The sequence below is a fragment of the Postia placenta genome (genome assembly GCF_002117355.1).
Source record: "Postia placenta MAD-698-R-SB12 unplaced genomic scaffold POSPLAscaffold_2, whole genome shotgun sequence".
Taxonomy (NCBI): Eukaryota; Fungi; Basidiomycota; class Agaricomycetes; order Polyporales; family Adustoporiaceae; genus Rhodonia; species Rhodonia placenta.
In genome coordinates this window covers 2,393,736-2,415,750 of record NW_020169833.1, presented here as the reverse complement: position 1 = coordinate 2,415,750, position 22,015 = coordinate 2,393,736, and the positions used below count along the sequence as shown (strand labels likewise).

Genomic DNA, 22,015 nt, shown 5'->3' with positions numbered 1-22,015 from the left:
ATATTATCAGCACCCCTGGTGGTCACGAATTGTGCTCGAGCTCATAGGCGCGAGCAGTCCCAGTGAGGACTTTGAATTGAAGACAAGCTGGCAGGTCTCTCCTGCTGCGCTCCGTATGTCGGTCAGTTTACATCCCTGATCGATACTTGTGCTATGTCCTGATCGATACTTGTGCTATGTCCTGATCGATACTTGTGCTATGTCCTGATCGATACTTGTGCTATGTCCTGATCGATACTTGTGCTATGTCCTGATCGATACTTGTGCTATGTCCTGATCGATACTTGTGCTATGTCCTGATCATTCCCTATAGCTGAACCTGAACTTCTGACATTACATGTGTCTCGAGCATATAGTTTACTTGAGTGGAATTCCTATAGGTACCCCAGCAAGCAACATGTATTAATGACGGCAGCATATCATGACGGACAGTGCAGATGTTAGGTGAGTCATGTATCTGCCAGCGAAAGCTCGCCGCCTTGGCAAAACAAAGTGGTGCGACGCGGAAGACTCCGCGTCGTATTGGCATTTCCCTGTCTTGGGTGTCGTCGTAACGATCATTGCCCAAATGAAGACATTTAACCTCGATGTCATTTATTAGCCCACCCCTCTGTTCTATCGCGAGTGAGGACGAAATACCAGAACCTGCTACGTGAAGATTACGCTTGATACTGAAGAACAGGCGGCGGCGATTGAAGGGATTTTTCAAGGTCGTTTTCAACACGCACGCCTCGGTGATCTCGATCTCGATCCACCGATCCAAACCTTGTTCATTTCCGCCTCAGGTCAAGGTATGTACCACAAAGCATAGTGCTGCCAGTTACTGAGAGACCTCTCTGGAGGGAAAGCATTCCCTCCATCCAGAGTAGTCTCTCAGTGACTGGCATCACTATGCTTTCCCTGCGTCGGTGGATATATATTGAGCACTGCTCAATATGTTTCCACCGATCACCGTTGACATTTAGTTGACTGCCAGTGACGTCGGAGCTCAATCTCCATGTTCAACTTGTATAAAAGGCCCCCCATCCCCCCATCCCTCCTCTCAGAAACTTGACCTCGAACCACCATGATCCTCATCACGCTCTTCATCTCTTACTTGGTCTTCACGACCAACATCTTCATCGCATACGACCACGCTGCTCGTACATTCGGGTACCCCAGCCTTGGCGGTCCTCTGAAGTACCTGCAGCTGTCTGGGTAAGCGCCATGTTGAACTCATTGATGTCGATGCCGAGGTTAAGTATGCCGGCAGCATCGCCATCCGTCAACCTCGATGGCTGCCTGTGGTCCGTGTCGACATGAAGACATCCTCGGCGGCGCAGTGGGAGGTGTACGAGGAGTTCACGCTGGACGGGAAGGTGCCTGGAGTGCCGACTCAGTTCTCGAACTTTTCCATCTCTTACGTGCTGCCATCATTGGTGAGCTTGGACGAGCTCACCTGCCCAGTGGCGGAGGACGAGGAGCCGTTTGCTCAGGAAGCAGACGGACGCGGCGACTACCACGGCGGGGACGAGTGGTGCCATGCCCTCCCCGAGTCGTCGCTCCTCGACCACCTCATCTGGTACCACACCCAGTCGGCGCAGTCAATATGCGCGCTGACGGAGGCACCCGAGGAGGAGTCGGTCACGACGCCCTCCATCGACGCTATCAACATTGTGGACGTGTTCAACTGGCACGCGTCATCATCGTCGATGAACGGGACCTCGCCGACCTTACCGAACTCGCCAATCGACCATATCGACTTGCTAGTGGGCTGGTCGATATTAGCTATGGTGCTCCTCTTCAGTGTCAAGCGCCCCAAGTCGGCGACACGGGTAAGTGCTGTTCATGATGCACGATGACCTTGGTTAACACCTCATGTACAGGAACCCGGTCCCGCCAGGAGATGCGAGAAGAAGGACGAGCCAGAGTTCCTACCTGATGCCACGTACGTTGTTGTCGGCTCGAAGATACCCGATGCTCATGTATTCGGACCAACCAGAGACGTCCCTCCATCCAGTAATGTGCTCACCGGGCCAGTCTCGGTGAACGGCTGGAGCCGCGACAAGAAAAAGAGGAAACGGAAAGGCAAGAAGAACAAGAATTTTATTGTGTTCCATGTAAGCTCGATCGCCGCTAATGCGCGACTCCTGTGCTGAAGCGGGTCATTTCAGCGTTGATTCAACCGCGGTCACCTTGCTCGACATTACCACATGCAGCAATCTGAGAGACGATATATGCGACGGACGAAGACGAGGGAAGGATGGCATGGCGTGCAACCCTAGCGGTAGCCCCTCATCCCCCTTCCGACTCCGATGTCGCAGCGTGTGCCCCATGCCTTATGGTCAGTAGTATCAAGCTCCAGAAAAACGCTCGCGCTGATTGTATTGGTCTGAAGCTGCTTCAGCTCGATGACGTCAAGCGTATGTGGGACTGGATCCCTTTCGCGTTTCCGCTTATCGAGCGGATGTCAAGGTATGTTTGTTATTGCTTTTATTTGACAAACAGCTCACGAACATGCCTTGATAGTCAATAACCCCTAGTCATGGAGTATGCTCGTCGTCTCTCTTCAGCATCGTATAGGCGACATCTCACCGCATCAACGATCAACTTCAAATACATGAAAACCCACCAACACGTTGCCCTTCGACTGAGACAAACACACATTTCACTTTTGATTCATCCGATGTCTCGCCTGACCTACTCTCTCAATACGTCTTCCCTTTTTTCAATGCCCCTCCTATCAAAATCAATTTGCAGACCCTCCCTTATCCCCTCAAGCTCCGTTCAGATACCCGCCTTTCTTTATCTCCAACCACAGCCACCCTTGTCACTTCACAACTATTTCTATTGTACCCTGTATCGAATACTTGTACGCACTTGGTAGCATTACGCACGACCATCAGCTGGTTTTGTTCGCATATGCATCTCTACTTGTTCCTCTCTGTCAGTCTCGATAATGTATCACAATGACATGGTTCTTGAATGAGGTTGTAATGCTGGCGTGAGTAGTCGGATTGAATTGCCGGCTATTAAGGACGAGTGATCGATCAGTCTGATGGGGCGGTTGTGGGCGCTGGTCGGTGTGCCTGAGCTTGCGCTCAGCTCGCTGCACGCGCCTTGCCATCGACCTTTTTGTACCATGCCTGCAGCTGCAGGATCGCTCTCGCCTCGTCGCAAACGCGTTCGCCGCTACTTCTCGGCATCTGCAGCTACAGGCAGGAGGCTTACCGGAAAGTTCTCCGCGCTCTCAGCGACTGGCTCGAACAACGCCGCAGCTACCTCACGCACTCGGCGCCGCAGTTCCTCAGCTTCCAGTACCGGGTTCGACTTCTCGCCAGACCATGCCAGAGACTCTGGAATTGAGGACGAGGCCTCCTTGCCCATCTCCGACGACGGCTCTCACTTCTCTCGCTCCGATCCTCCCCTCGCATCTGCCAGCCAGCCAAAGATCTATGCCTCTCTTCCTCCCTCACCCATTTCACCCTCTCCTCTGCAAGCATCTACTCCTCCGTACGCGTCGGGCATTCCAACTTTCCCCTCGGCTGAGATCTACCACGAGCCGCCGTTCTCAATATGGGACTACTTGCGTGAGGAGCTCCTAGCCACAGACTTCGACTCGCATCAGGAGCTCAAATGGGAGCGCGTCAGCAACTTCCTTCACATGCCTGTTGCTCTCGAGAAGGTCAGTAGCTATGCTATATTCTTGTCTGTTATTGGCAGAATCCCGTCGCCTTGCGGGGCATCTCTGACCCTCGTGCCAATCCACCCATATTGCTCACAGTCTGCTATAGATCTTCTTTTTTGGATTCGTAGTCTGCCTTGACTCCTTCCTTTACACGTTCACCATCCTCCCCATCCGCTTCACCCTCGCCTTGTATCGCCTGCTCATCAACACATTCTGCTTCTGGCACCCCGCTCCGCCCCTGCCACCCTCTCAGAAGGCCGATATCCTCCGCACGCTTCTGATCATTGTCTCTATCATAATACTGGCGCCGCTCACAGATGCAAGCAAGATATACCATTCCATTCGCGGGCAGGATACCATCAAATTGTATGTCATATTCAATGCGCTCGAAGTACGCCTCCACACTGCCTCCAATACTCGCGCCCTGGTTGCTGAGTGTATTGCACGTGCTGTAGATTGCGGACCGCCTGTGTGCATCCATTGGCCAGGACATCCTGGACTGCCTGTTCTCTCGCTCTACTCTGGAGGTCATCTCACATCGCAAACGACCTACGTCGTACATCTTCCGGCCCGTGGTATTCTTTGCTCTGGCTCTCGTCTATACTGGTGCGCCCGCGCATATGACCCAGTCTTTCTCATGATCTGAAACCCCCGTTGCACTAGTGGCACACACGCTTGTCATGATTTACTCCATGATCTCACTGAACGTTGCCGTCAACTCATATGACCACGCACTCCTGACTCTGCTTGTGTCAAACCAGTTCGTCGAAATCAAGGGCAGTGTGTTCAAGAAGTTCGAGAAAGACAACCTCTTCCAGATCACCTGCGCAGGTAGGCAGTAGCCACATCGATGCCTTTTATGCGCACATGCTCACATCGGACAGATATCGTTGAGCGCTTCACGCTTGCGCTCATGCTCTGCATCGTGGCGTTTCGCAACCTCATCGAGCTCAACGGGTCCGCGTTCGCCTTCACCGACGGCTTCGCTCTCCCGAAGAGCTTCGGCTGGTTCCGCGGGAATAATGCCCTCTGGACGATTTCCTATGTACGTGACCTCCACTCGCCGGCCAGCGCGTGGGTGGGATATATAACCTGACTGAATGCGTCCGCCCAGCCCGTGCTGACAGTCATGGCGTCCGAGATGGGCGTCGACTGGCTCAAGCACGCGTTCATCACCAAGTTCAACCACATACGCCCGTCTGTGTATGAACGTTATACAGACGTGCTGTGCCGTGACCTTGCCAGCGGGAGCGCGGTAGGGCGCCGCGGCGCGCGCAAGGTACGCTCGTTGTGCTGTGCCACACGAGGTTGCTGACATCTCCTGACGCTCGTCTGCGTGAAAAGCACACGTATGTCGACCAGTCGCCACTGGTCGCGCGGCGCCTCGGGTTTGCCTCGCTGCCACTCGCCGTGCTTGCGGTGTTGATCGGCTCCCAATCGGTGAACCTGCTCATCTCGATGCACACGGACGGGAGCGTGCCGTGGATCTGGACGCGCCCGCTGTACGACATCTCAGAGGGCGAGCTCGTCAACGCCGCCAAGTGGGCGGCGCTCGTGGTACTCGTGTGGTGCTGGTACGTCTGCTGCCCTGTTCACTGCTGTCACATATCGTCCTGTGCTCCTTTGGGGGACGACTCGCTCACTCCGGGTCCGGGATGATGCTGACCGACGCGAGCAGCACCGTGGTGATCAAAATCATCCTTGGCGTGCAGCTGCTAGGCTATGCAACACGCCGGCGCGCCGACATGGAAGCGCGGGAGGCCGCCGACGTCGTGAACGACTTTGGAAGGGACCCGATCGGCGAGGGCAAGGAAGAGCAGGTGCGCGTGACACCCCCCCACATTCACATTTCCATGTTCATGCCTCAATCCCTAATTCAGATGTACAATCGGGAGTTGAAGACCCTGCTGGATGATGCGCGGGATGATGCGGCGCCTGTCCCAGACGTCGGGGAGCGTAAGCCGGGGGAAGGCACTGGGAAGAGTGGCGCTCAGCGCAAGCGGCTACCGCTGGAGGAGATCACGCGGTTCACGATGGTGAAGCGAATCTGGTAGATGTACGGTGGAGGACTTTTGTAATGACACGGACGGACGCCACGATTGTTACGAATCGCTAGGTTGAGCTGAGTTCACCATGAAGTGTTCGCTACAGCACCCCAGCATTCAAGGATTGTTCTGGCCACGATGAGACGTTTGTGCTCACTGCAGAGACACGCATTGGGATATAAATAGATTCATTCCCCTCAAGACTAACCCGTGCTATAGCGTAGTACAGGGAGTCTATCAGAGTAATATAATAGGGAGCGACAAATAGCGGCGGTCAACACGGTGAGAGCTATAGATAAATAGATAGATAGATTTACATAAAGAATGTCGGATATATAGAGAATGTGGGCGATGCATGAATAAATAAAACGAGAGGTCGAGCCTTTGCACGATCGTCTCGGAGAGCAGTCAACATAAATAGGATGGGACCAGGCAAAGCGGCAGTTAGCGGAGACTTGACGATCAAGCTTGTATGATGTTGATTGATATGCGGAGCTGTGCAAGGGGCGTGCGTGCGATCTTCCCTTCAGCAATGCTTCGGTTTACTTCGCGGCTGCCCTGGCTTGTGGTCATGCCGCATAGCTTTGGAATCCACCACGGCAGGCATAGGTTCGAACGCAGTTTCTGAAGACGCAACAGACCAGCCACCGTCAATGCTGGCAATCAAGGACACCACAGTGTCTCTAGGCTGAGACTTAGCAAAGACCGCAGGCTGTGTAACCCTGGAGTCACCTCTCGGCAGTGTTACCCTTGCAGGAATAGGGGGAGCCGCTGGTATGCTCTCCCGCCACTGGCAGATGTTCTCACGGTAGGGAGACGAGGGAGCCGACGTTTGTGACCAAACGGTCGTTGGGGAGCCAGACAAGCTACCGTCCGAGCCTCTGTTCTCGCCATGGTTATATGACAGGTTCCTCAGAATCCGCGCGCTCCCGTTAGCGACAGGTTTGCCTTTGCCCGCCGACGGAGACTTGCGGGTGGCACCCTCACGAACAGCTCTACCATCCAAGCCTCCGGTCTGCAATCCGATGTGTGGCCGCGCGTCACGCAGATCGCGTGTACCTGCTTTCCGCTGCAGTCCACGGTTGGGGTCAGCTGCAGCTTTCGCGGCAAGGGGTGCCACCGTCGCCGGAGGAACACTGGGGGCAGCGACGCCACGGTTGGCATTTTCGCGACGGTCAAATGTAGTGGTTCTAGTGTTCGATCGGGGAGAGCTCCTGGGAGAAGGGATCTGAGCCGCAGGACGACTTGGAGGGCTACCCTTTGAGGGCGACGTCGTAGGACGACTCTTCGGTTGCGTACGTGCCTTGGGGGCACAATCTGATGGTGGCTTGTATGTGCGAGCAGGCTGAGGGGCTTCAGCAGCCTGTGGCTTCCCGCTCTGCCGTCTCGACACGTCGCCTGGGGCCTCACCAGTGTCAGCAGGGGTACGAGGAAGCGGTTTATCCAATCGTGTAATGGTAATCGAGCTCGAAGAAGAAAAACGGTCGCGGTCTGATGGCCCGTGAAGCTTACCAGACTCAACACTACTTCGCTTGCCGCCTTGAAGATGCGGGTCTCCGCGGGATAGCTTGTCCGAAGATGCGACTCGTCGGGGCTCGGTGCGGGGCACTTCGTGGGGTCCTGGGTCACTCAAACTGGTGTCGAGGGAGCGGAATGGGCTTATCCACGTGATGTTTGACGGATTTGATGCAGCGAAATGAACCTTGTGCGCTGAGGCAGGTGCGGCCTCAGGCTTGGGTTGTTCCCCGCCCTGAATGTCCCCGTCTCTAGGCTTGGAGAGCGACCGGTGCAGGAAGGGTGTGACGGGCTTCTCATCCTTGTGTCGGTCCTTGGTGATAGTTTTTCTCGTGGCCGCGGATGGTGCGGGCGGAGGACCTCGCGAATCATGACGGCCATGTCTTTGAGGGTCTTTGCGCTCCCGCGATCGCCCTCTTGGTCTCTCATGCATGGACCGCATTCGGGCTAAGGCCGTCTCTATGAAAACAGGGTCGATGTCAGGTTCTGCTGGAGTATTGTGGCTGAAGATTGAGTCAATACTGGAAGCTCTCTTGGGGGGTGTTGGCATATCGGCTCTGGTGTCTGAAGCATCGGGCTTCGCCGACGTCTTGTCTTTCAAGTTATCAGCACTTTCACGGTCTTTTGCGGCCCAGTACTCAGCACGTCTGCGTCCATCTGCAAACAAGGCATCCTCGACTGAGAGTGTCGGTTGTATGCCCCAATCCCAGTGCACATCGCCTAGGGGAAATGTTCTCTGTGTCCTGCTTTGGCTTCTATCGCGCGACCTTCCCGTATGTCAGTTGGTAAGTGTGTCGTTCGCGGAGTGGTCGCCTCTGCTTACCTTCTACCCCGGTCTGCACTGAGCGACCGCACGCGTTGTATGAATTGGGAGATATGCTCTGTCATGTTAGTATGTTGACTGCTAAGAACGAATTGGTGTCGAAGGGGGGATGCGGCAGAGAACGCCGCAAGCGTAAAAGTGGACAGGAGATCCTGCTCGCAAGTGGAAAAGATTAAAGTGGTAGTTGGGTGTATAGGAGATCAAGCAGATGCATTGGTGAGCTTTTATCCCCACGCACGAGGCCCACGCAGTGGCGCTGCGTGGCAGGCCACACCGTAGCCACAAGCACACACAAGGCACCGGGTCCCTTCATTTTCCCTGAACACGCCAAACATGTGCTAGCTCGCATATTTGCCCACATAAGTGGAAAAGACCTAGGCCGCACCGAGTAGCCGAGAGGCGGCACTTGACTACCGGAGGAGCACTGATTAGTAAACAGCAAGTGAATGCAACACCCTTTAGTATAAATGGGGACAAGAAGAATAAGTTTATTCATTCAGGATACTGTTGTCGCGTGGTTTGTAAACTGTGGCTCACACTGCCGTGACTTCCGGAGTCCAAGGGCGTGGCCCACGAAGAGATGGGGAGTTCTTTTGACATCACGAGAGCATGCAGGATGTAAGGTTGGCGTGTTAAAAGCAAGTGGATGGCAGGGTGGAAGGGGATGGAGGTGTTGGGGATGGACTCTGTCCGCGTCTACATCGCCAAACGTGCGAAAGTGTGGACAACTTCTATAGCCTAATAAGGAAACACGACGGAAGGAAGCGCGCAGAACGAAACGAACAGCAGAAAGAACAAAAGCCTACATCTCACCTGCCAGGGATCAGTAAGGCTGGAAGCTTCATGACTACATCGGACTGGCATCCCGGATATTCTCGTGCCTCAATAGCAGTATACTCGCCGTGTGATCGTGGCTGCGGTGTATTGCTAATGAGTGGCACTTCTGCAATCTTCAGCTCTGTACGTCACGGATGTGCATCACGTCCGCCTCTCGGCCCTGCAACACGCGGAGGTCCATCAAGGAGGCTCTGCCCTCCAAGCTGCTGCGCCGCTTCCAGGTACTCTCGAGCCACCAAGCGACTGTCCAGACTAAGCCAGTCGCTAGTTGGCATGTGCTCACTGCTAGTTGACGATCGACGAGCAAGGTGAACTTGCGCACAGCACGCGAGAGCGTTTGTTCCTACTCAAATACGGAGTCGTTGAAACCACCTGCATAAACAGGCTGCACGACGGAGCGCGTGTACTAGTACGACATCAAAATGTGTGATCTACAAGTTGTACGTGCGGAAACGTCCGAAGCGTAATCGCAAGACGCCACAACTTCCAATATATGCTACAGGTACCGGGCGTCCATCGATGAACTTCAAATGAGGGTGAGGGCTTTCCAGAAATTCGACGGCCCGGGGCACGATGTGGACTATGTATAAATAAACCAAGCAGAGAATATTGTTAGCATGTAAGGAATGTCGGGGATACAGGGATACAGCCGTACACCATCGTCAAGAGCGGTATTAAATAGCAGAGCGACAAGGAAAGTGATACACGATCGAGGATTTGAAAATGAAGGAAAACATGCAATTGGTATGTCGTGACTCGTTTCTAGCGCTCCCCTCTGCGGTTGCGGTGAGGCCCTTGAGCGCCGGTAGTCTGGGCATTCCCGAGCTCCGTGATCACTCTTAGATCAGGCTGGCGTGGACCAGTCTGCGGCGTAGGAGGGCGTTGACCTCTCACGTTAAGAGGTGTCACTGGTGAGACGGGGACGCCACAGAAGGCATTTCCGCCACGGTCAGGCGCGATCATTCTAGTAGTGGAATGAATTGGGAGCTCTGATGAGTCAGCGACATGCCTCAAACTTTCCGGTGAACCTTCACGAACGGCCGTGGTGGGTGTGGACGTCTGATCGTCGTCGTCAAGGGCACCAAGTGCTTGTAGCATGTAGGAAAGGTCGAGAGATGAATCTATCAAACTCCTATTTCCTTCACTGATGGCCGTTGTGGATGTGCGTGTCTGAATGTCGTCGCCGCCAGACTCAGAGGCAAAGTAGTCGGATGACTGTGCCGGGCTTTCTGCATGATCGGCCGTTGTGGGTGTGAGCACCTGATCGCCGTTGACACTCGACATACGATCATTGTAGTCGTAGTAGTCGAGGAAGTCTGCAAAACTTCCTGTAGTTGGACGTGTCGGACTGCCTTCGGATCCTCCACCGCTGTACATCGCAAACCGATTCGCCGCAAACCTGTTGCTTCCATCAGAATCAAGTGAATATCTTGATCCTGATGATGTGTAGCTCTGAGCGTCATAACTAGTTTCTTCGATATAATTGTATAAGGTCTACGCACTTTGGGCCGTTGTGGGTGTGGGCTCCTGATCGTCGTCGAAACTCGGCGCACGACCATCTATGTTTATGTAGAACGAGTCTGCCCAATCTTCTGGATTTAACAGTGTCGAGTTGTCTCTGTCCCGAGCATTGTACTCGGATCCTCCATCGGCCATCCGATACAGACTCGCCGTAAGCCCGCTGTTCTCATCGTTTTCAGGGGAATTGCTTAATCCTGGTGATGTGTAGCTCTGATCGCCACCGGCTCCTCTACTATGATCGTATGAGGTCTGCGCAGTTTCAGGTGACGATAAGGCGACGGAAAGCGGCGCAGGAAGACGCTCCACTTGGAGCTCAGGGCGGCTTGGAAAAGGGGGCATGCTGGCCTGACTTCGGGATTCAGGGCGGTGAACGAGTGCCTCTGAAGGGTGGCTACCGGATACAGTCATGCTCCTGGCGGCACGCCCGCGACGATATCCAGCGGAATTGGTCTGCGCAGTGGGATGATTTGAGAGCTGACTTAGCAATAGGGGCTTAGGGATAGGCACCGCTAGACACGGTAAAAGTTTATCAGGCGGGGTTGAAAACGGCCACAACTTGGGGTCGGCGCGTATTGATGGTGGACTAGGAAGAGACTTGTTAATATCATAGGAACCGCCACGGCGGTGGCCTGGCAGGTATTGCTTGGGGAGTTCTTCGCCGGACACACTACTCGCACGTGTCCTGCCTTGTCCTCCATGGGTTAAAATGTCCGAAGCAGATCTCAAAGGCAGATCCGGGACGCTTTGACTGGGTACACGCTGGAGGGTTGGGCTAAACGTCTCCCTTCTGGACGCTTGCTCGCCCTGGGCTGTCGACGGACCTCCATAGCCAACGTGGTCACGACTTGTGCCCACAAGAGCAAGGGGAGAAGCGGTCCTGGGGGCACTATGAGCTCCGGGGGGGAAGCGGGAGGAATCTGATGAACTGAGACGGGTTGAGCTGACTCGGTCCGTGTTCACGGGCAACTGAATGCTCGTGTTCGTGGACGGTGCCGTCAGCGATCGCCCTCTACCTCGACTGAGTCGCGCTCCGGAATCAGTCGTCCCACCAGCTTCTCCGTAACCGCTTCCCTGAGGAGTCACTCGAGCCGAATGAGCTTCGTGGATAGCACCGGAAAAGGTGGAGCATCTCCTGTGTTTCCTTGTAAGTTCAAATCGCCTCTCGTCTTCGGACCAGGCCTCTCGCTTTCTCTGCTCATTAATTCGCGCTTCTTCCAGTGACAGGTGCGTGGGCGAATCCCAAGTGTTTCCTTCCAAGGGAGCGGCTTCATCCGAGTCAACATTATCCCTTCCATTGCCTTGTATCACGCCGCACGACATTGCTCTGAAAACAGTTGGTCGGCGTAACATCCGCAGAGTAGTATGAACTACATACCGCAGTCTTCCGAAGCCGACCATTTTGTAGAACTTGCGGCCTTCCGATGCAGTACCCTCTGTTTGATTCGCGAGTTTGAAGAGCACAGAGCTTGCTGGTAGGAGATCCGCCGAGAACGTGGACTGTGGCGCAGATCGTCGAGAGAAGTAATGCTGTGAAAAATGGGATGATAGGAACTCTTCCGCGTGAATAGCAAAGGTATAAGCAGAAATATGGGGGTCTATGTTGAGGGCAAAGCCAACGCTCTGATGCCCTTTTATATTCACGTAGCGGTGGCCCGCCACATTGTAGCCACATACCCGCACAACAGTCCCGCTCTTTGATGTCTGTCCGTACTACGCCCAATATGCACTAGTCTGTCCACGGTTGAACATATTCAGCACAAGGGACAACGACCGAGGTCATACGAAGCAGTCGAAAGTCATTGTAGATCGTGTGATGTAGGGGCACTCATCAGACAATTCAAACCCAGAAACCTTGGCGATGCCAGTAGGTTGGTCAATACAATAGACGGTTTACGAACTGGGGTGATGGGCAAAGACCTCAGTCATTCCGGTGACATCGAGCGGGAAACCGCTGCAACGTGGATTGTGGCAACGGGGTTCATATTCAGCAAGCTAGCGAGGTGAGAAGATATATTGATATCGGTATGCATGGGAGTACTCACGAGTCCTGGACACAAACAACGAGTGTGTCGTCAAAGTAGTGGCACTACGTTGACGACACTCCTCCACCGTTTTCGAATTTCAGGGATGCGACTCGGGAGGAAAAGAGGGCGTTCATTTGACAGCACTAGATGTTAGAAGACTTTAGCATAGTTAAAGCAAATGGGTCACAAGGTGGTGGTGTCCCGTATGGGATGTTACTACGTCCACATCGCCCAACGTGCGAAAGGGTGGACAACATCCATACTGTCCAAATTTTGAAAATTGATGGAAGGAGGTGACGCAAAGATAGATCAGGAATAGACTTACCGCAACCTCTACAGGTACTTAAGTATTTTCTACATCCTTAGCCATACGTATCTTTCCTGCTAGCCACGGATACAAGATCACGATGTTTGCAATCGAGCTTAATAGCAAATTGGATAAATCGACACCCAGAACCCGTGAGATTGCTGCGCTACAGCCTGCCATACTGCATGGATATCCAAATTGTGCGATCTGAGAGTGTGTAACGTCTAGATTGTACATCCCGCGGCATGTCGCCTCCCTGCATTACTCGGCGGTCAAGGAGGCTCTGCCGCTCTGTAGTTGAGGTTGCTACGCCGCTGCCAGGCACGGCCACAGCCTCGGGCGACCAGCGGCTTGCGACGGCATGGATTGGGGCAGGAGAGGGCTCGTTCCTGGCCGGGCTGTGTAAAGCCGTGGAGAGAGCTGGAGAAACGTCTTGGAGAGACACATACGTGACGTAATCGGCATTACTATATATGGTGCAGGAACGTCATAGAGGAATTGAATATCATGCTAATCCGCCGCCCATATATTCAGGCAGCCGCAGCGTCTTGCTCCCACCGCTCTTCGCTCCTAGTCAGCCCACCACTCCCCCGTATGTCCGCACCCACTGCCCTGCTCCGTCTACTTGCTCACTTCTCCTCCCTAGCTCTACGACAAGACTTTCACGACCCGCATTTCACGACTTTCAAGCATGGCTGCCGATGCCGCTATCCCAGGCCTTTTCTTGACCTTCGCAGCAATGGTGCTGCTTGTATTTGTGCGTGGTTTGCAGCTCGAATATAATGTCATGTTCTGACCCGTACATGCAGGCATCAGTCTCAGCACCGACCTGGAACGCTGTCTCATTCCTGAATACCAATGTCGACGGCGTCTCAACACACTTTGGAGTGTTCGGGTACACAGGCTCACATACATCCGTTGGATGGTACTTCCCCTCTGGAGTTGCGTACGTGCACTACGTCGCCGAACTTAGTCCTCTTTTCTGATCCCCACCACAGTGACAGCGAGTTGACCGATGGGCTCTTCCACAACCTCACAATCGTCCTCATCCTAATACCTATAGGTGCGGATCCCTCACGCACCACCGACCTAGTGCACGTCTCACTATCTCCTCTATAGCTGCCGGCCTCTCAGGCATCGCATTCCTCTTTGGGCTCTGTGGTGCCAGCTACCACCGCGCCGGCACCGTCTTCATGACCCTCGTCTCTGCACTGGCCTTCCTCGTCACACTCATTGTTTGGATCGTCGAGATGGCCCTGTTCGGCATCGCACGCGATCACGTTCGCGGCCGCGGTGGCTACGCGCAATACGCTAATGCCAACTGGCTCGTGCTCGGCGCGCTTGTCGCTCTCTTCTTCGCGTTCTTCGCGAGTTTGTGTGGCATATTTGGCAGATACCGCTCAAGGCGCTATTGAGCAGACCCGCTGTGAGCTTGTATCGCTTCCTGTTTCAGACGAGACGATATGCGCTCTTGCGCTACTGTATCCTGTCCATTCCTAATCGCCTTTATATCCTTACATGTGCGTCATGAAAAGGGCCCTGGATGTGGATACCCTGCTCTGTACTCTTGTATTTGCTGTAATAATTTAGTTTACTGACTCGAGCTGTGTCGCTCCTTTGCCCGCTTTGCGCATTATTACTGTTGTATCACTTCGACTTCTATGCTAGCGCATTGTAACGTTATGAGACCTTGTAATCTATAGTTTCTCACTTGCCAGTGCAGTGTTGCCAAGCTTGAGGTACTCTTACATAGCACCTGTGGAGTGGTGATGTCACTTATTCAAGTCGCCCGATCATAATCGAGGTTTCTGGGCATCAGGTGCGTAAAGCACAATTCACCGCTAAATGTGAACTCTACAGGTTCCCCTGGGAGCACAACACCAATTTGAACAGAGCTCTTGTGTAGCGCAACTGGTGCAATACGCATAAGGTAGATTTTGGATCAATTGAACATGTGGAATACTGAGCCTTACTGAACCAAGAATAAGGTTAGGGTTAGAGCCCCTTCCAGGCAACAAAAAATGCCCACCCAGCCCGAGGGCCAGGATGGGACAGGGAAATATTGAGACGGTGCATGAGCCGGAGCCCACACAAACCGCGAGGTTCCCCTGAAGACAAGGTCGCCGTGCTATGAGAGAACCCCGCGGCCCACAATCCCTGGTAGATGAAGGGGAGGATGCCATCAAGGTAAGTATGAGTTGCTACCATGTCCATGATTGGGTTTTATACAAAGCGAAGGGGCGCACGGACCATGACCATAGACGCCGTACACCGATGCCTTATCGGGAACTCGTGTACCTGCGTAGCTTGTGGGATCATACCAAACAACCAACTTCGCACATCGACCGTTACAAACGGGTATATTGTGGCGACGCACGAACTCCGTATACAGGCGCAGTGAACAAGATTAAAATCATAATGATAGCAACACCGCCAACAATATGCCGTCAGATTCAACATATATCTTCGTATTCATCATCCACCCCAAGGTATCTCTTGATCTCAGCCGGGTCGACGCAGCTCTGTCTAGTAAAGTGGGCGAGTAATAGGAGATAATTATCTGCCGATAATGTCAGGAATATGCGTATTACATGTCCGAGTCGACGAAAGTCATGAGACTCACCAGTCCAGCGCATCGCCGCCTCTTTGGCCAGTGTAACCGCTCGTTTCTTCTCTTCGACTTTAGCAGGATCGCAGGCCCCGTACTGTGCGAGCTCAGTCTCCAGCTCTGAAAGCTCCTTCCTCGCGGCGATGAGGCGCGCAAGTTGCGCTGTGCGCTCATCCTGTCACACGCGGAGTATGCGGCAGTCAATTGCATCGCTCTTGGCCAGTAACGCTATACGCACACTTTCAGGTCTCGCCGCTTTCCCTGCCTCAATGGCGACGCGAAGCTCGGCGAGCTGCGCTTTGTGTGAAGCTTGGCTGTCCCTCACAGCATTCACACGGTTTTGCATCTGTCCTTGCCAAGCGTCTTGTTAGGGCTCGACGACCCACACACTAAAGGCATCGACAGACCATCGTACCCCGCTGGGAAGGGAAGCTCCAGAAGACTAGATAGCCGCATATATGTGCACACAAGGGTAATCAGAACTTGTCAGCACGAATTCAAAGACACGCGGGAGATACACACAGTTAGATGAGCCGATTTTGTCTGCTTGCACAAGCCCGTCGTCCACAAGACCTTGTAATACTTCCTTCACAGACTGAGATACTGCGTGTCGGGAACACAGAGGTAGCTGAGCATGCAAGTCATCAGTGGAGTAAGATACAAGACGACGTACCAATTCCCTTCATTTTGGGGCCTAGCTTTTCCAACTCCTTGAGCTGGGTGCATATATGCGGGTTTCAGTATCAGACGGACACCATACAACGATAGTAGTGACCTGGAAGAAATCTTTCTAGCTCAGAAGGTCAATACCGAAACTCGACAGAGAAATTGATAAAAATATCGGGCTCACTGTCTCATGGAAGATCTCTAGTAATTTGACGCGCTTTTCTTCGGCGGACAGTCCTCGGGGAGCCTAAAGAGACGTAAAATACCGTTAGAAGTGCGACCGCATCCACCTACCATCTCTGTATATTCGGATTTCTATGAGTTTCTGTGGACGAAAGGAATCAAGCTGTAGGGGCGGCCAGGCGCGCTTATGAGAACCTGTCAGTATTGCCACTGACAGCGACGCGACATGCACCACGGACGCGTCAAAGTCATGTGAACGTAACTTGTCTTCGCGCGGAACTTAATTATAAGCAGAGCCTGCTTGACTACTGAGACGGAGAATACAAAACTCTTACCAGAGAGACACTTCCTGCATCCCGACACTGCGTTGGGATTTAGCTGCCAAAATATGTGCAAATGTTGGCTCTGATAATCTAGCATACAGGTAAAGAAGACTTATCGATAGGTACTATACCGTCCGTGCAATGAACATGTAGGATCAAGCCTGGGCAATCGTTGAAAGATGAGTCCGTACGATGAGGTAAGTGGTGCGATGCAAAAGAATAACAAACGAGACGGTGGGACCCAAGAGATGAGCAAAAGGAGCGTGCGTGAAATACGATTATGGAGGGAGGTGAGTGAGAGACGAGTGGAGGACGAATCACGCAGCAAGCAAGTGCACGCGTTGGGGCCGCGTGTGCACGGTTTTGCTCGTGCTGAAGCGGCAGGAGGCAGGAGAGCAGACTATGACCCCAGATCGAAACGCTGGTCTGTGGATGGATACCGATATGCAACGAACTCCCGGTCCTGCTCGACCAATTCTGCGATGTTCTTCCGAGATGCAATCGATGCTCTCTGAACATGGCTACTGTGAGCGGATCCGGGTTCATACGAGTTCCCCGTTGGCGCGGCATCCTGCTCTGAGCCAGACGATCTGAACCCAGAAACAGAGTACTCCGGCTCGGGATACCCGCTCTCTTTACTGTCGCCTCCGTGCGACTTCTTAGAGAACAGGGACGCGAGACCGAACTTGCTGCGCCGTTGCTTTGGCTTGGCGGTGCCATCGCGGGAACGTTGCGAGCCTCGTGCACTGTCCCACTGGCTAAGTGACAGTCGCGAAGCACCGAACTCCCCATAGCGCTCCTCCGCCTGGAAGGGTGCGGCGGGTCCCGGTGTGACCAGTCCGAGCAGGCCCTTAGCAGGCAGACTACGAGCTGCAGGATGAGGTGCGGAGGCCACGCCGCCGAATGATTGCCGCCGCTGGTCAGCCGTCCGGAACGGAGCATTTGGTGGGAGCAGCCTGTTGGGCGATAGATCACCAGAGAACGACATAGGAATGTGATTGTACGTGAACATGGTCTGGGGGCGCATGTCGGGTAGCAGATTGTCGGGGAACTCGACGGATGACTCTCCTGGCAGCGGCGGGAGAGACTTGTCTCGTCGTATGGCGATGGATTGTGGACGGAGCGAATAAGCTGTAGCCGGCGTTTGCGGTCCCATGTAGCTCGAAAGCGTCTTTGACGAGCTTTGTGTAGCTCGGCCACGAGCTTCACACTCGGGCGAGTTGCATTCGCCTGATGGTCCTTGATGGTCTTGATCGACATCCAGAGTGCTACTGTTCTTGCGATGCTCACTGACGTTGTCCCTATCATTGATAGGTTGTCGTGACGACGTTGGTGAGGGTGCAAGGCTGGAGGGAGCGGTAGGCGGTGACGGTGCGTGAAGGGACATCGCGTTAGGTGAAACGGAAGAAGGAAGCGAGGGAGTGGAGACGTGCCGTCTGGACGAGGGACCGCGTTCTCTGTCAACCAGGTACGACAGTGGCGGAGGTGGCGCGAGAGGGGTGTCGTCCTCAGCCTTGTCGACCGACCGAGCCGCATCACGGCCCTTCTGGCCTGATCCGTTCTTTGAGCCAGTCACTATCTTCCAGATCTTCTTGAACCCGTTCTTCTTCTTCGCAGGTTGCGTGGTGGGAGTCTCCGTGCGCGACGGGGCTTCTTCCTTTGCATACGCATCACCTACACGCAAAGTGGAAGTATTGCTCGCCATTTCCGGAGGATGCTCCTGAAGATACTGTTGTTCATGCTGAAGAGCAACACTAGTGGAACCTCAGTTAAGGTCGTAACGGGTAAGTATCTGTAGACACGTACTGCATGTCCATCATACTGCCTGATGGCGCAAAGCTCTCCTGACTCCGCCATCCGGCAGTGAGGTTTTTGAATCCAAAGAACCGCGATCGCCTGGGAGACACCGACGAGCCAATACTCTGCATATCGGAGAACGACGCCTGCGAGTACGCCCGCGGCAACATGTGCGGCCGATCCGCACCAGTGGCGAGCACACTACTCGGCCGCGGTGAGAATGACTGCGACACGCGCGACTCGCTGCCCCTCACACCGCCAGAGAAATAACCGCTGTCGGTGTGCAGCTTCTGTCCAGGGATGGGCATAGAGTACACTGACGCGACATCGACAACGGAGCTGCGCGACGACTTGCGTGCCCGACCTCGCCGCTCTTCACGACGACGACGCTCACGCTCCTCCTTCTCCTCTTTGCGCATGTCAACGTGCTCGACAATCATGCCATTCTCAAGAAGTGTGACTTCATGACCGTTCTTAGCAGTGTTGACAGCGAGCACGGCAGCGGCAGGCATGGAAGTTGTCCGTGGTGGCTTGACGCGGACACCATCGTTCTCCGTCACCTGCAGGGTGGTACCCAATTCGTACGCCGAACGGCGCAGCTGAGAGTAGGTGTTGCGCATTCTGTCCTCCAACTGCTTGGCCTCTTGCATAGCCCGGGCATGAGCCAATGCCTCCGCCTCCAGCAATGTCCGCTGTGACCGGACATATTGGTCCAGCGTTTGCTGTCGCGATGACGGCTCTTTTGGATTCTGTACAGGACAAGTCAGCAATGCTACGCACTAAACAATGCAGTGGCACTTACCATGCTTATCCAGAGGCGCATGTTCTCCTCGGACAGAGGTTGTCCCCCTGCTGGCGGCCGCGACGCACTGTCTGGGTACCGAATTCCAGTCGCCTCTTCCTCTTGTTCCCGGTGGACAAGCTCTTCGTATAAGACGTCGCTCTCGCGCTCCCACACGCCGGGGCTTGTCACATCGACGTCGGCCATGTCCTGGTCGCGCATCGCGCACTCGACGCAGACCTCCTCTTTGGGCATCTGCGCAGGCGCGAATGCAGGGTTCATTGGGTTACGCCCAGGGGGCGGATTGATGTATGTAGGATACTGAGCGGATGCCCGAGGCTTCGGGGAGATATGTACTTGCATCGCAGACGGAGTATACGAGGGGCCGGGAGCCAGCGCGACCATAGGCGAGCTGGGCGAAGCGCTCGGACCAGCGCTGATCCCCGGTGCTGGCAATGAGGGCTGGCGGGATGTCGGTGGCGCCAGTGACCCAAACTGATCCTGAGACTGGCGGTAAGTAGATGTGCGCTGGCCCATGTCTTGAGTTGGGGAGGTGTCTGCACGGGGGCGGCTGCGTTCGGAGCCTTTGGAGGGGCGGCGCTGGAGCGACTCGTCGCGGCTGAAGCGGTCAACCAGGCGGGGTGAGCTGCCACCGGGTGCGTAGGGCGGGAACGTGCCGTCCGCGTTTGACGACTGCGCCTGGAGCGGCTGTTTCATGGCCAGGCCAGAAGACGCACCCTGCGCAGGCTGTGGATCCTCCGCGGGGTCCTCTACGAGCTTTTCGCTCATCCAGGACCTTGGCGACCCGTTGACGGGATAGTTGATCCAGCTAGAGCGCGACGAGTTGAGCGTGGGGTACCTTGTGTCGCGGAGGTCGAGATCGGTGACGGAGAGACGAGCGGGGGTGTCGGTCATGTGTGCGCGCGGAGATGCAAGAGTGACTGGACCAGCGTCCTGTGCGGGCAGCTGCAACGCGGTAGCCATAATACGCCCGTGGGCAAGTAGATGAGAGAAGAGGAAGAGAGCGTGAGGTAAAGGGCAAGAATAACAATGGGCCGTAGCGAGAGACTGAGGCCGACGCCTATCGGAGATCTGGGCGGACGACGAGACGGCAGGTGACTGCCTGGCGATGACGGTGACCGCCAGCAGGCAAAGTTGCGGGACGGTATACGGCCTGTGGTCGTGAAGCTCAAACGAGGAAGTGGGAGGGAGTCAAGCAGCCCTTGGCGTCGCGGCCTACCGTGACCGCCTGATTGCACGCGCCTAGCCGCGGCCTTCCCCACACACCCTCAATTCCGAGGGTTCCTCATCGCCACCGCGAGGCAGATCTCACAATGTTCACTCCTTAGCTATCTTATCGTATGTCTGCTCTCCAAACCCAATCCATTCATATCCACAAGAACAACATCATATCGTTCGTGTCTACTGCGCTCGATACTGCGACATCAGAAGCAGCACTCTCCGCGGGATATTCTTAGCTACTTCCGGTACCTAAGGATAGCTTAGTAACAGCGGAGGTATTTTGTCGTGCAGCGGACTTACCAGAGCACGCTCTTCCGGTTCCTCCTCATCTTGCGTTGCAGCTGCAACATGCCGTACAGCAGCGCTTCCGCCGTTGGTGGGCACCCAGGAACATATATATCGACAGGCACGATGCCTGTGTGAGAAATGCTGAGTATATCGCAACAAATCCACGACCACAAATACGCACGATCGCAACCCCTAACAACGGAATATGAGTAGTGGTAGTACCCGCCGCCATTCGCGCACGAGCCCATGGAGATCACCCATCCTAGATTGAAACGAGTCGGTTAAAGACATCAATTTCGGGCGGCAAAGGCGACTCACGGGGCTCAGGCATTTGATCATAGACCTTGCGCAAGGCAGGTGCCATCTTGTTTGTCAAGGTACCAGCGACAATCATGATATCCGACTGCCGAGGACTGGCACGGAAGACGACACCCAGTCGGTCCTGGTCGTAGCGTGCTGCAGCCATGTGCATCATTTCTACGGCACAGCAAGCCAGACCTAGAGAATCGCATAATTAGCGATTCTGCATCATGTTATCCTGGCGCTGCTATTGAGTGAATGAAGCATCGGCAAGTCCCTTCACTGTGGATATCCACGCCAACGCAAAGCAGTGTAAAAGGCTCCGGATGGAGTGAAAGTGCCAAAACTTCGCGACCAGGAGGAGCCTCCGACCACATTGACAGCTTGCCACTACCACACCGACTGAAACGAGAGCGGGGCTCCACTGGCAGTAATCGAAAAGATTTTTGGAGCACTCACCGAAAGTCATGGGCCACATCGAACCCTGTCTCGCCCAATTAACAACCTTGTCCAGGGTGGAGAGGACATATTCTGCAAAGATTATGATGTTCGGTATAGCAGCTCAATGTCCACAAAAACCATGCAACGACGCACCAGCTTTGTTCTGAGGTGTCTCCAGGCTCAGCTGATTCGACCCGCGCTTCGCAATCTGAGTAATTGGCTCTGCGGGATTCGTAGAAGAGGTGGGGATGTCCGCCGGCGACGAGGCAGGTGCCGTCGTGTGTATCCTATGCGAGGATAATGCTATTGCGCAGCAAAGCATTCACTATTTCATCCTTAGCAAATATGTATATTTGTGACGCACCGTAGACACCGATCGGTGTGCGGAGAGCAGCCCGACGCCCTGCGCTGGCAACTAAACACCCAAGACCGCGGTCAACGCAACCTCAAACGCTGCTATCCTAAAGAGCTGCCCACCTCCTGCCTTGAGGGTAGTGAGCGACATGATGATGGTGGTAAAGGGGGTCCGCTCGACGCCGTCAACGGCGAGCGGGTGGTCTGAGATGCCTGTCCTCTGATTGGCTGGTGCGCCGGCCGTTACCGCGCCCCGGGTGGTGCCGGTCTGATGCTACGCCGCCGGGCTTCAG

At 54.5% G+C, this 22,015-nt stretch overlaps 9 protein-coding genes across 9 annotated transcripts; 3 read left to right on the top strand and 6 right to left on the bottom strand.

Moving 5' to 3' along the window:
* Nucleotides 1-1,066: 1,066 nt before the first annotated feature.
* POSPLADRAFT_1132946 (hypothetical protein) lies at nt 1,067-2,515 on the top strand (the record flags this gene model as incomplete). Its single annotated transcript, XM_024484277.1, has 4 exons — nt 1,067-1,197; nt 1,253-1,814; nt 1,866-2,099; nt 2,210-2,515. 4 exons carry the CDS (start codon nt 1,067-1,069, stop codon nt 2,513-2,515), a joined length of 1,233 nt encoding a protein of 410 aa, XP_024343197.1.
* A 606-nt stretch (nt 2,516-3,121) lies between these two features.
* POSPLADRAFT_1064737 (hypothetical protein) lies at nt 3,122-5,793 on the top strand (the record flags this gene model as incomplete). The annotated part of the gene is made up of 10 exons (XM_024481841.1): nt 3,122-3,303; nt 3,421-3,664; nt 3,774-4,058; nt 4,123-4,273; nt 4,331-4,498; nt 4,552-4,712; nt 4,782-4,946; nt 5,012-5,241; nt 5,346-5,487; nt 5,548-5,793. The coding sequence occupies 10 exons, from the start codon at nt 3,122-3,124 to the stop codon at nt 5,719-5,721; spliced, it is 1,902 nt and encodes a 633-aa protein (XP_024343196.1). The 3' UTR covers nt 5,722-5,793.
* A 445-nt stretch (nt 5,794-6,238) lies between these two features.
* Nucleotides 6,239-8,115, bottom strand: POSPLADRAFT_1031433 (hypothetical protein; the record flags this gene model as incomplete). Its single annotated transcript, XM_024476791.1, has 2 exons — nt 6,239-7,994; nt 8,051-8,115. 2 exons carry the CDS (start codon nt 8,113-8,115, stop codon nt 6,239-6,241), a joined length of 1,821 nt encoding a protein of 606 aa, XP_024343195.1.
* A 2,481-nt stretch (nt 8,116-10,596) lies between these two features.
* Nucleotides 10,597-11,806, bottom strand: POSPLADRAFT_1043838 (hypothetical protein; the record flags this gene model as incomplete). The annotated part of the gene is made up of 3 exons (XM_024478391.1): nt 10,597-10,799; nt 10,888-11,732; nt 11,784-11,806. 3 exons carry the CDS (start codon nt 11,804-11,806, stop codon nt 10,597-10,599), a joined length of 1,071 nt encoding a protein of 356 aa, XP_024343194.1.
* A 1,624-nt stretch (nt 11,807-13,430) lies between these two features.
* Nucleotides 13,431-14,329, top strand: POSPLADRAFT_1177868 (hypothetical protein; the record flags this gene model as incomplete). The annotated part of the gene is made up of 4 exons (XM_024488548.1): nt 13,431-13,496; nt 13,549-13,685; nt 13,738-13,802; nt 13,859-14,329. The coding sequence occupies 4 exons, from the start codon at nt 13,431-13,433 to the stop codon at nt 14,152-14,154; spliced, it is 564 nt and encodes a 187-aa protein (XP_024343193.1). The 3' UTR covers nt 14,155-14,329.
* A 405-nt stretch (nt 14,330-14,734) lies between these two features.
* On the bottom strand, nt 14,735-14,953 carry POSPLADRAFT_1132399 (hypothetical protein; the record flags this gene model as incomplete). The annotated part of the gene is made up of 1 exon (XM_024484207.1): nt 14,735-14,953. One exon carries the CDS (start codon nt 14,951-14,953, stop codon nt 14,735-14,737), a length of 219 nt encoding a protein of 72 aa, XP_024343192.1.
* Nucleotides 14,954-15,192: 239 nt separating this feature from the next.
* POSPLADRAFT_1133248 (hypothetical protein) lies at nt 15,193-16,260 on the bottom strand (the record flags this gene model as incomplete). Its single annotated transcript, XM_024484313.1, has 8 exons — nt 15,193-15,299; nt 15,363-15,522; nt 15,586-15,693; nt 15,755-15,789; nt 15,870-15,950; nt 16,021-16,063; nt 16,123-16,137; nt 16,198-16,260. Coding segments are annotated over 8 exons (612 nt in total), but the record flags the coding sequence as incomplete, so codon positions are not given.
* Nucleotides 16,261-16,573: 313 nt separating this feature from the next.
* POSPLADRAFT_1073005 (hypothetical protein) lies at nt 16,574-20,081 on the bottom strand (the record flags this gene model as incomplete). The annotated part of the gene is made up of 3 exons (XM_024482563.1): nt 16,574-18,273; nt 18,326-19,065; nt 19,119-20,081. The coding sequence occupies 3 exons, from the start codon at nt 20,079-20,081 to the stop codon at nt 16,920-16,922; spliced, it is 3,057 nt and encodes a 1,018-aa protein (XP_024343190.1). The 3' UTR covers nt 16,574-16,919.
* Nucleotides 20,082-20,462: 381 nt separating this feature from the next.
* POSPLADRAFT_1177865 (hypothetical protein) lies at nt 20,463-21,690 on the bottom strand (the record flags this gene model as incomplete). Its single annotated transcript, XM_024488547.1, has 6 exons — nt 20,463-20,588; nt 20,640-20,754; nt 20,809-20,889; nt 20,946-21,125; nt 21,387-21,458; nt 21,522-21,690. The coding sequence occupies 6 exons, from the start codon at nt 21,688-21,690 to the stop codon at nt 20,576-20,578; spliced, it is 630 nt and encodes a 209-aa protein (XP_024343189.1). The 3' UTR covers nt 20,463-20,575.
* Nucleotides 21,691-22,015: the final 325 nt, after the last annotated feature.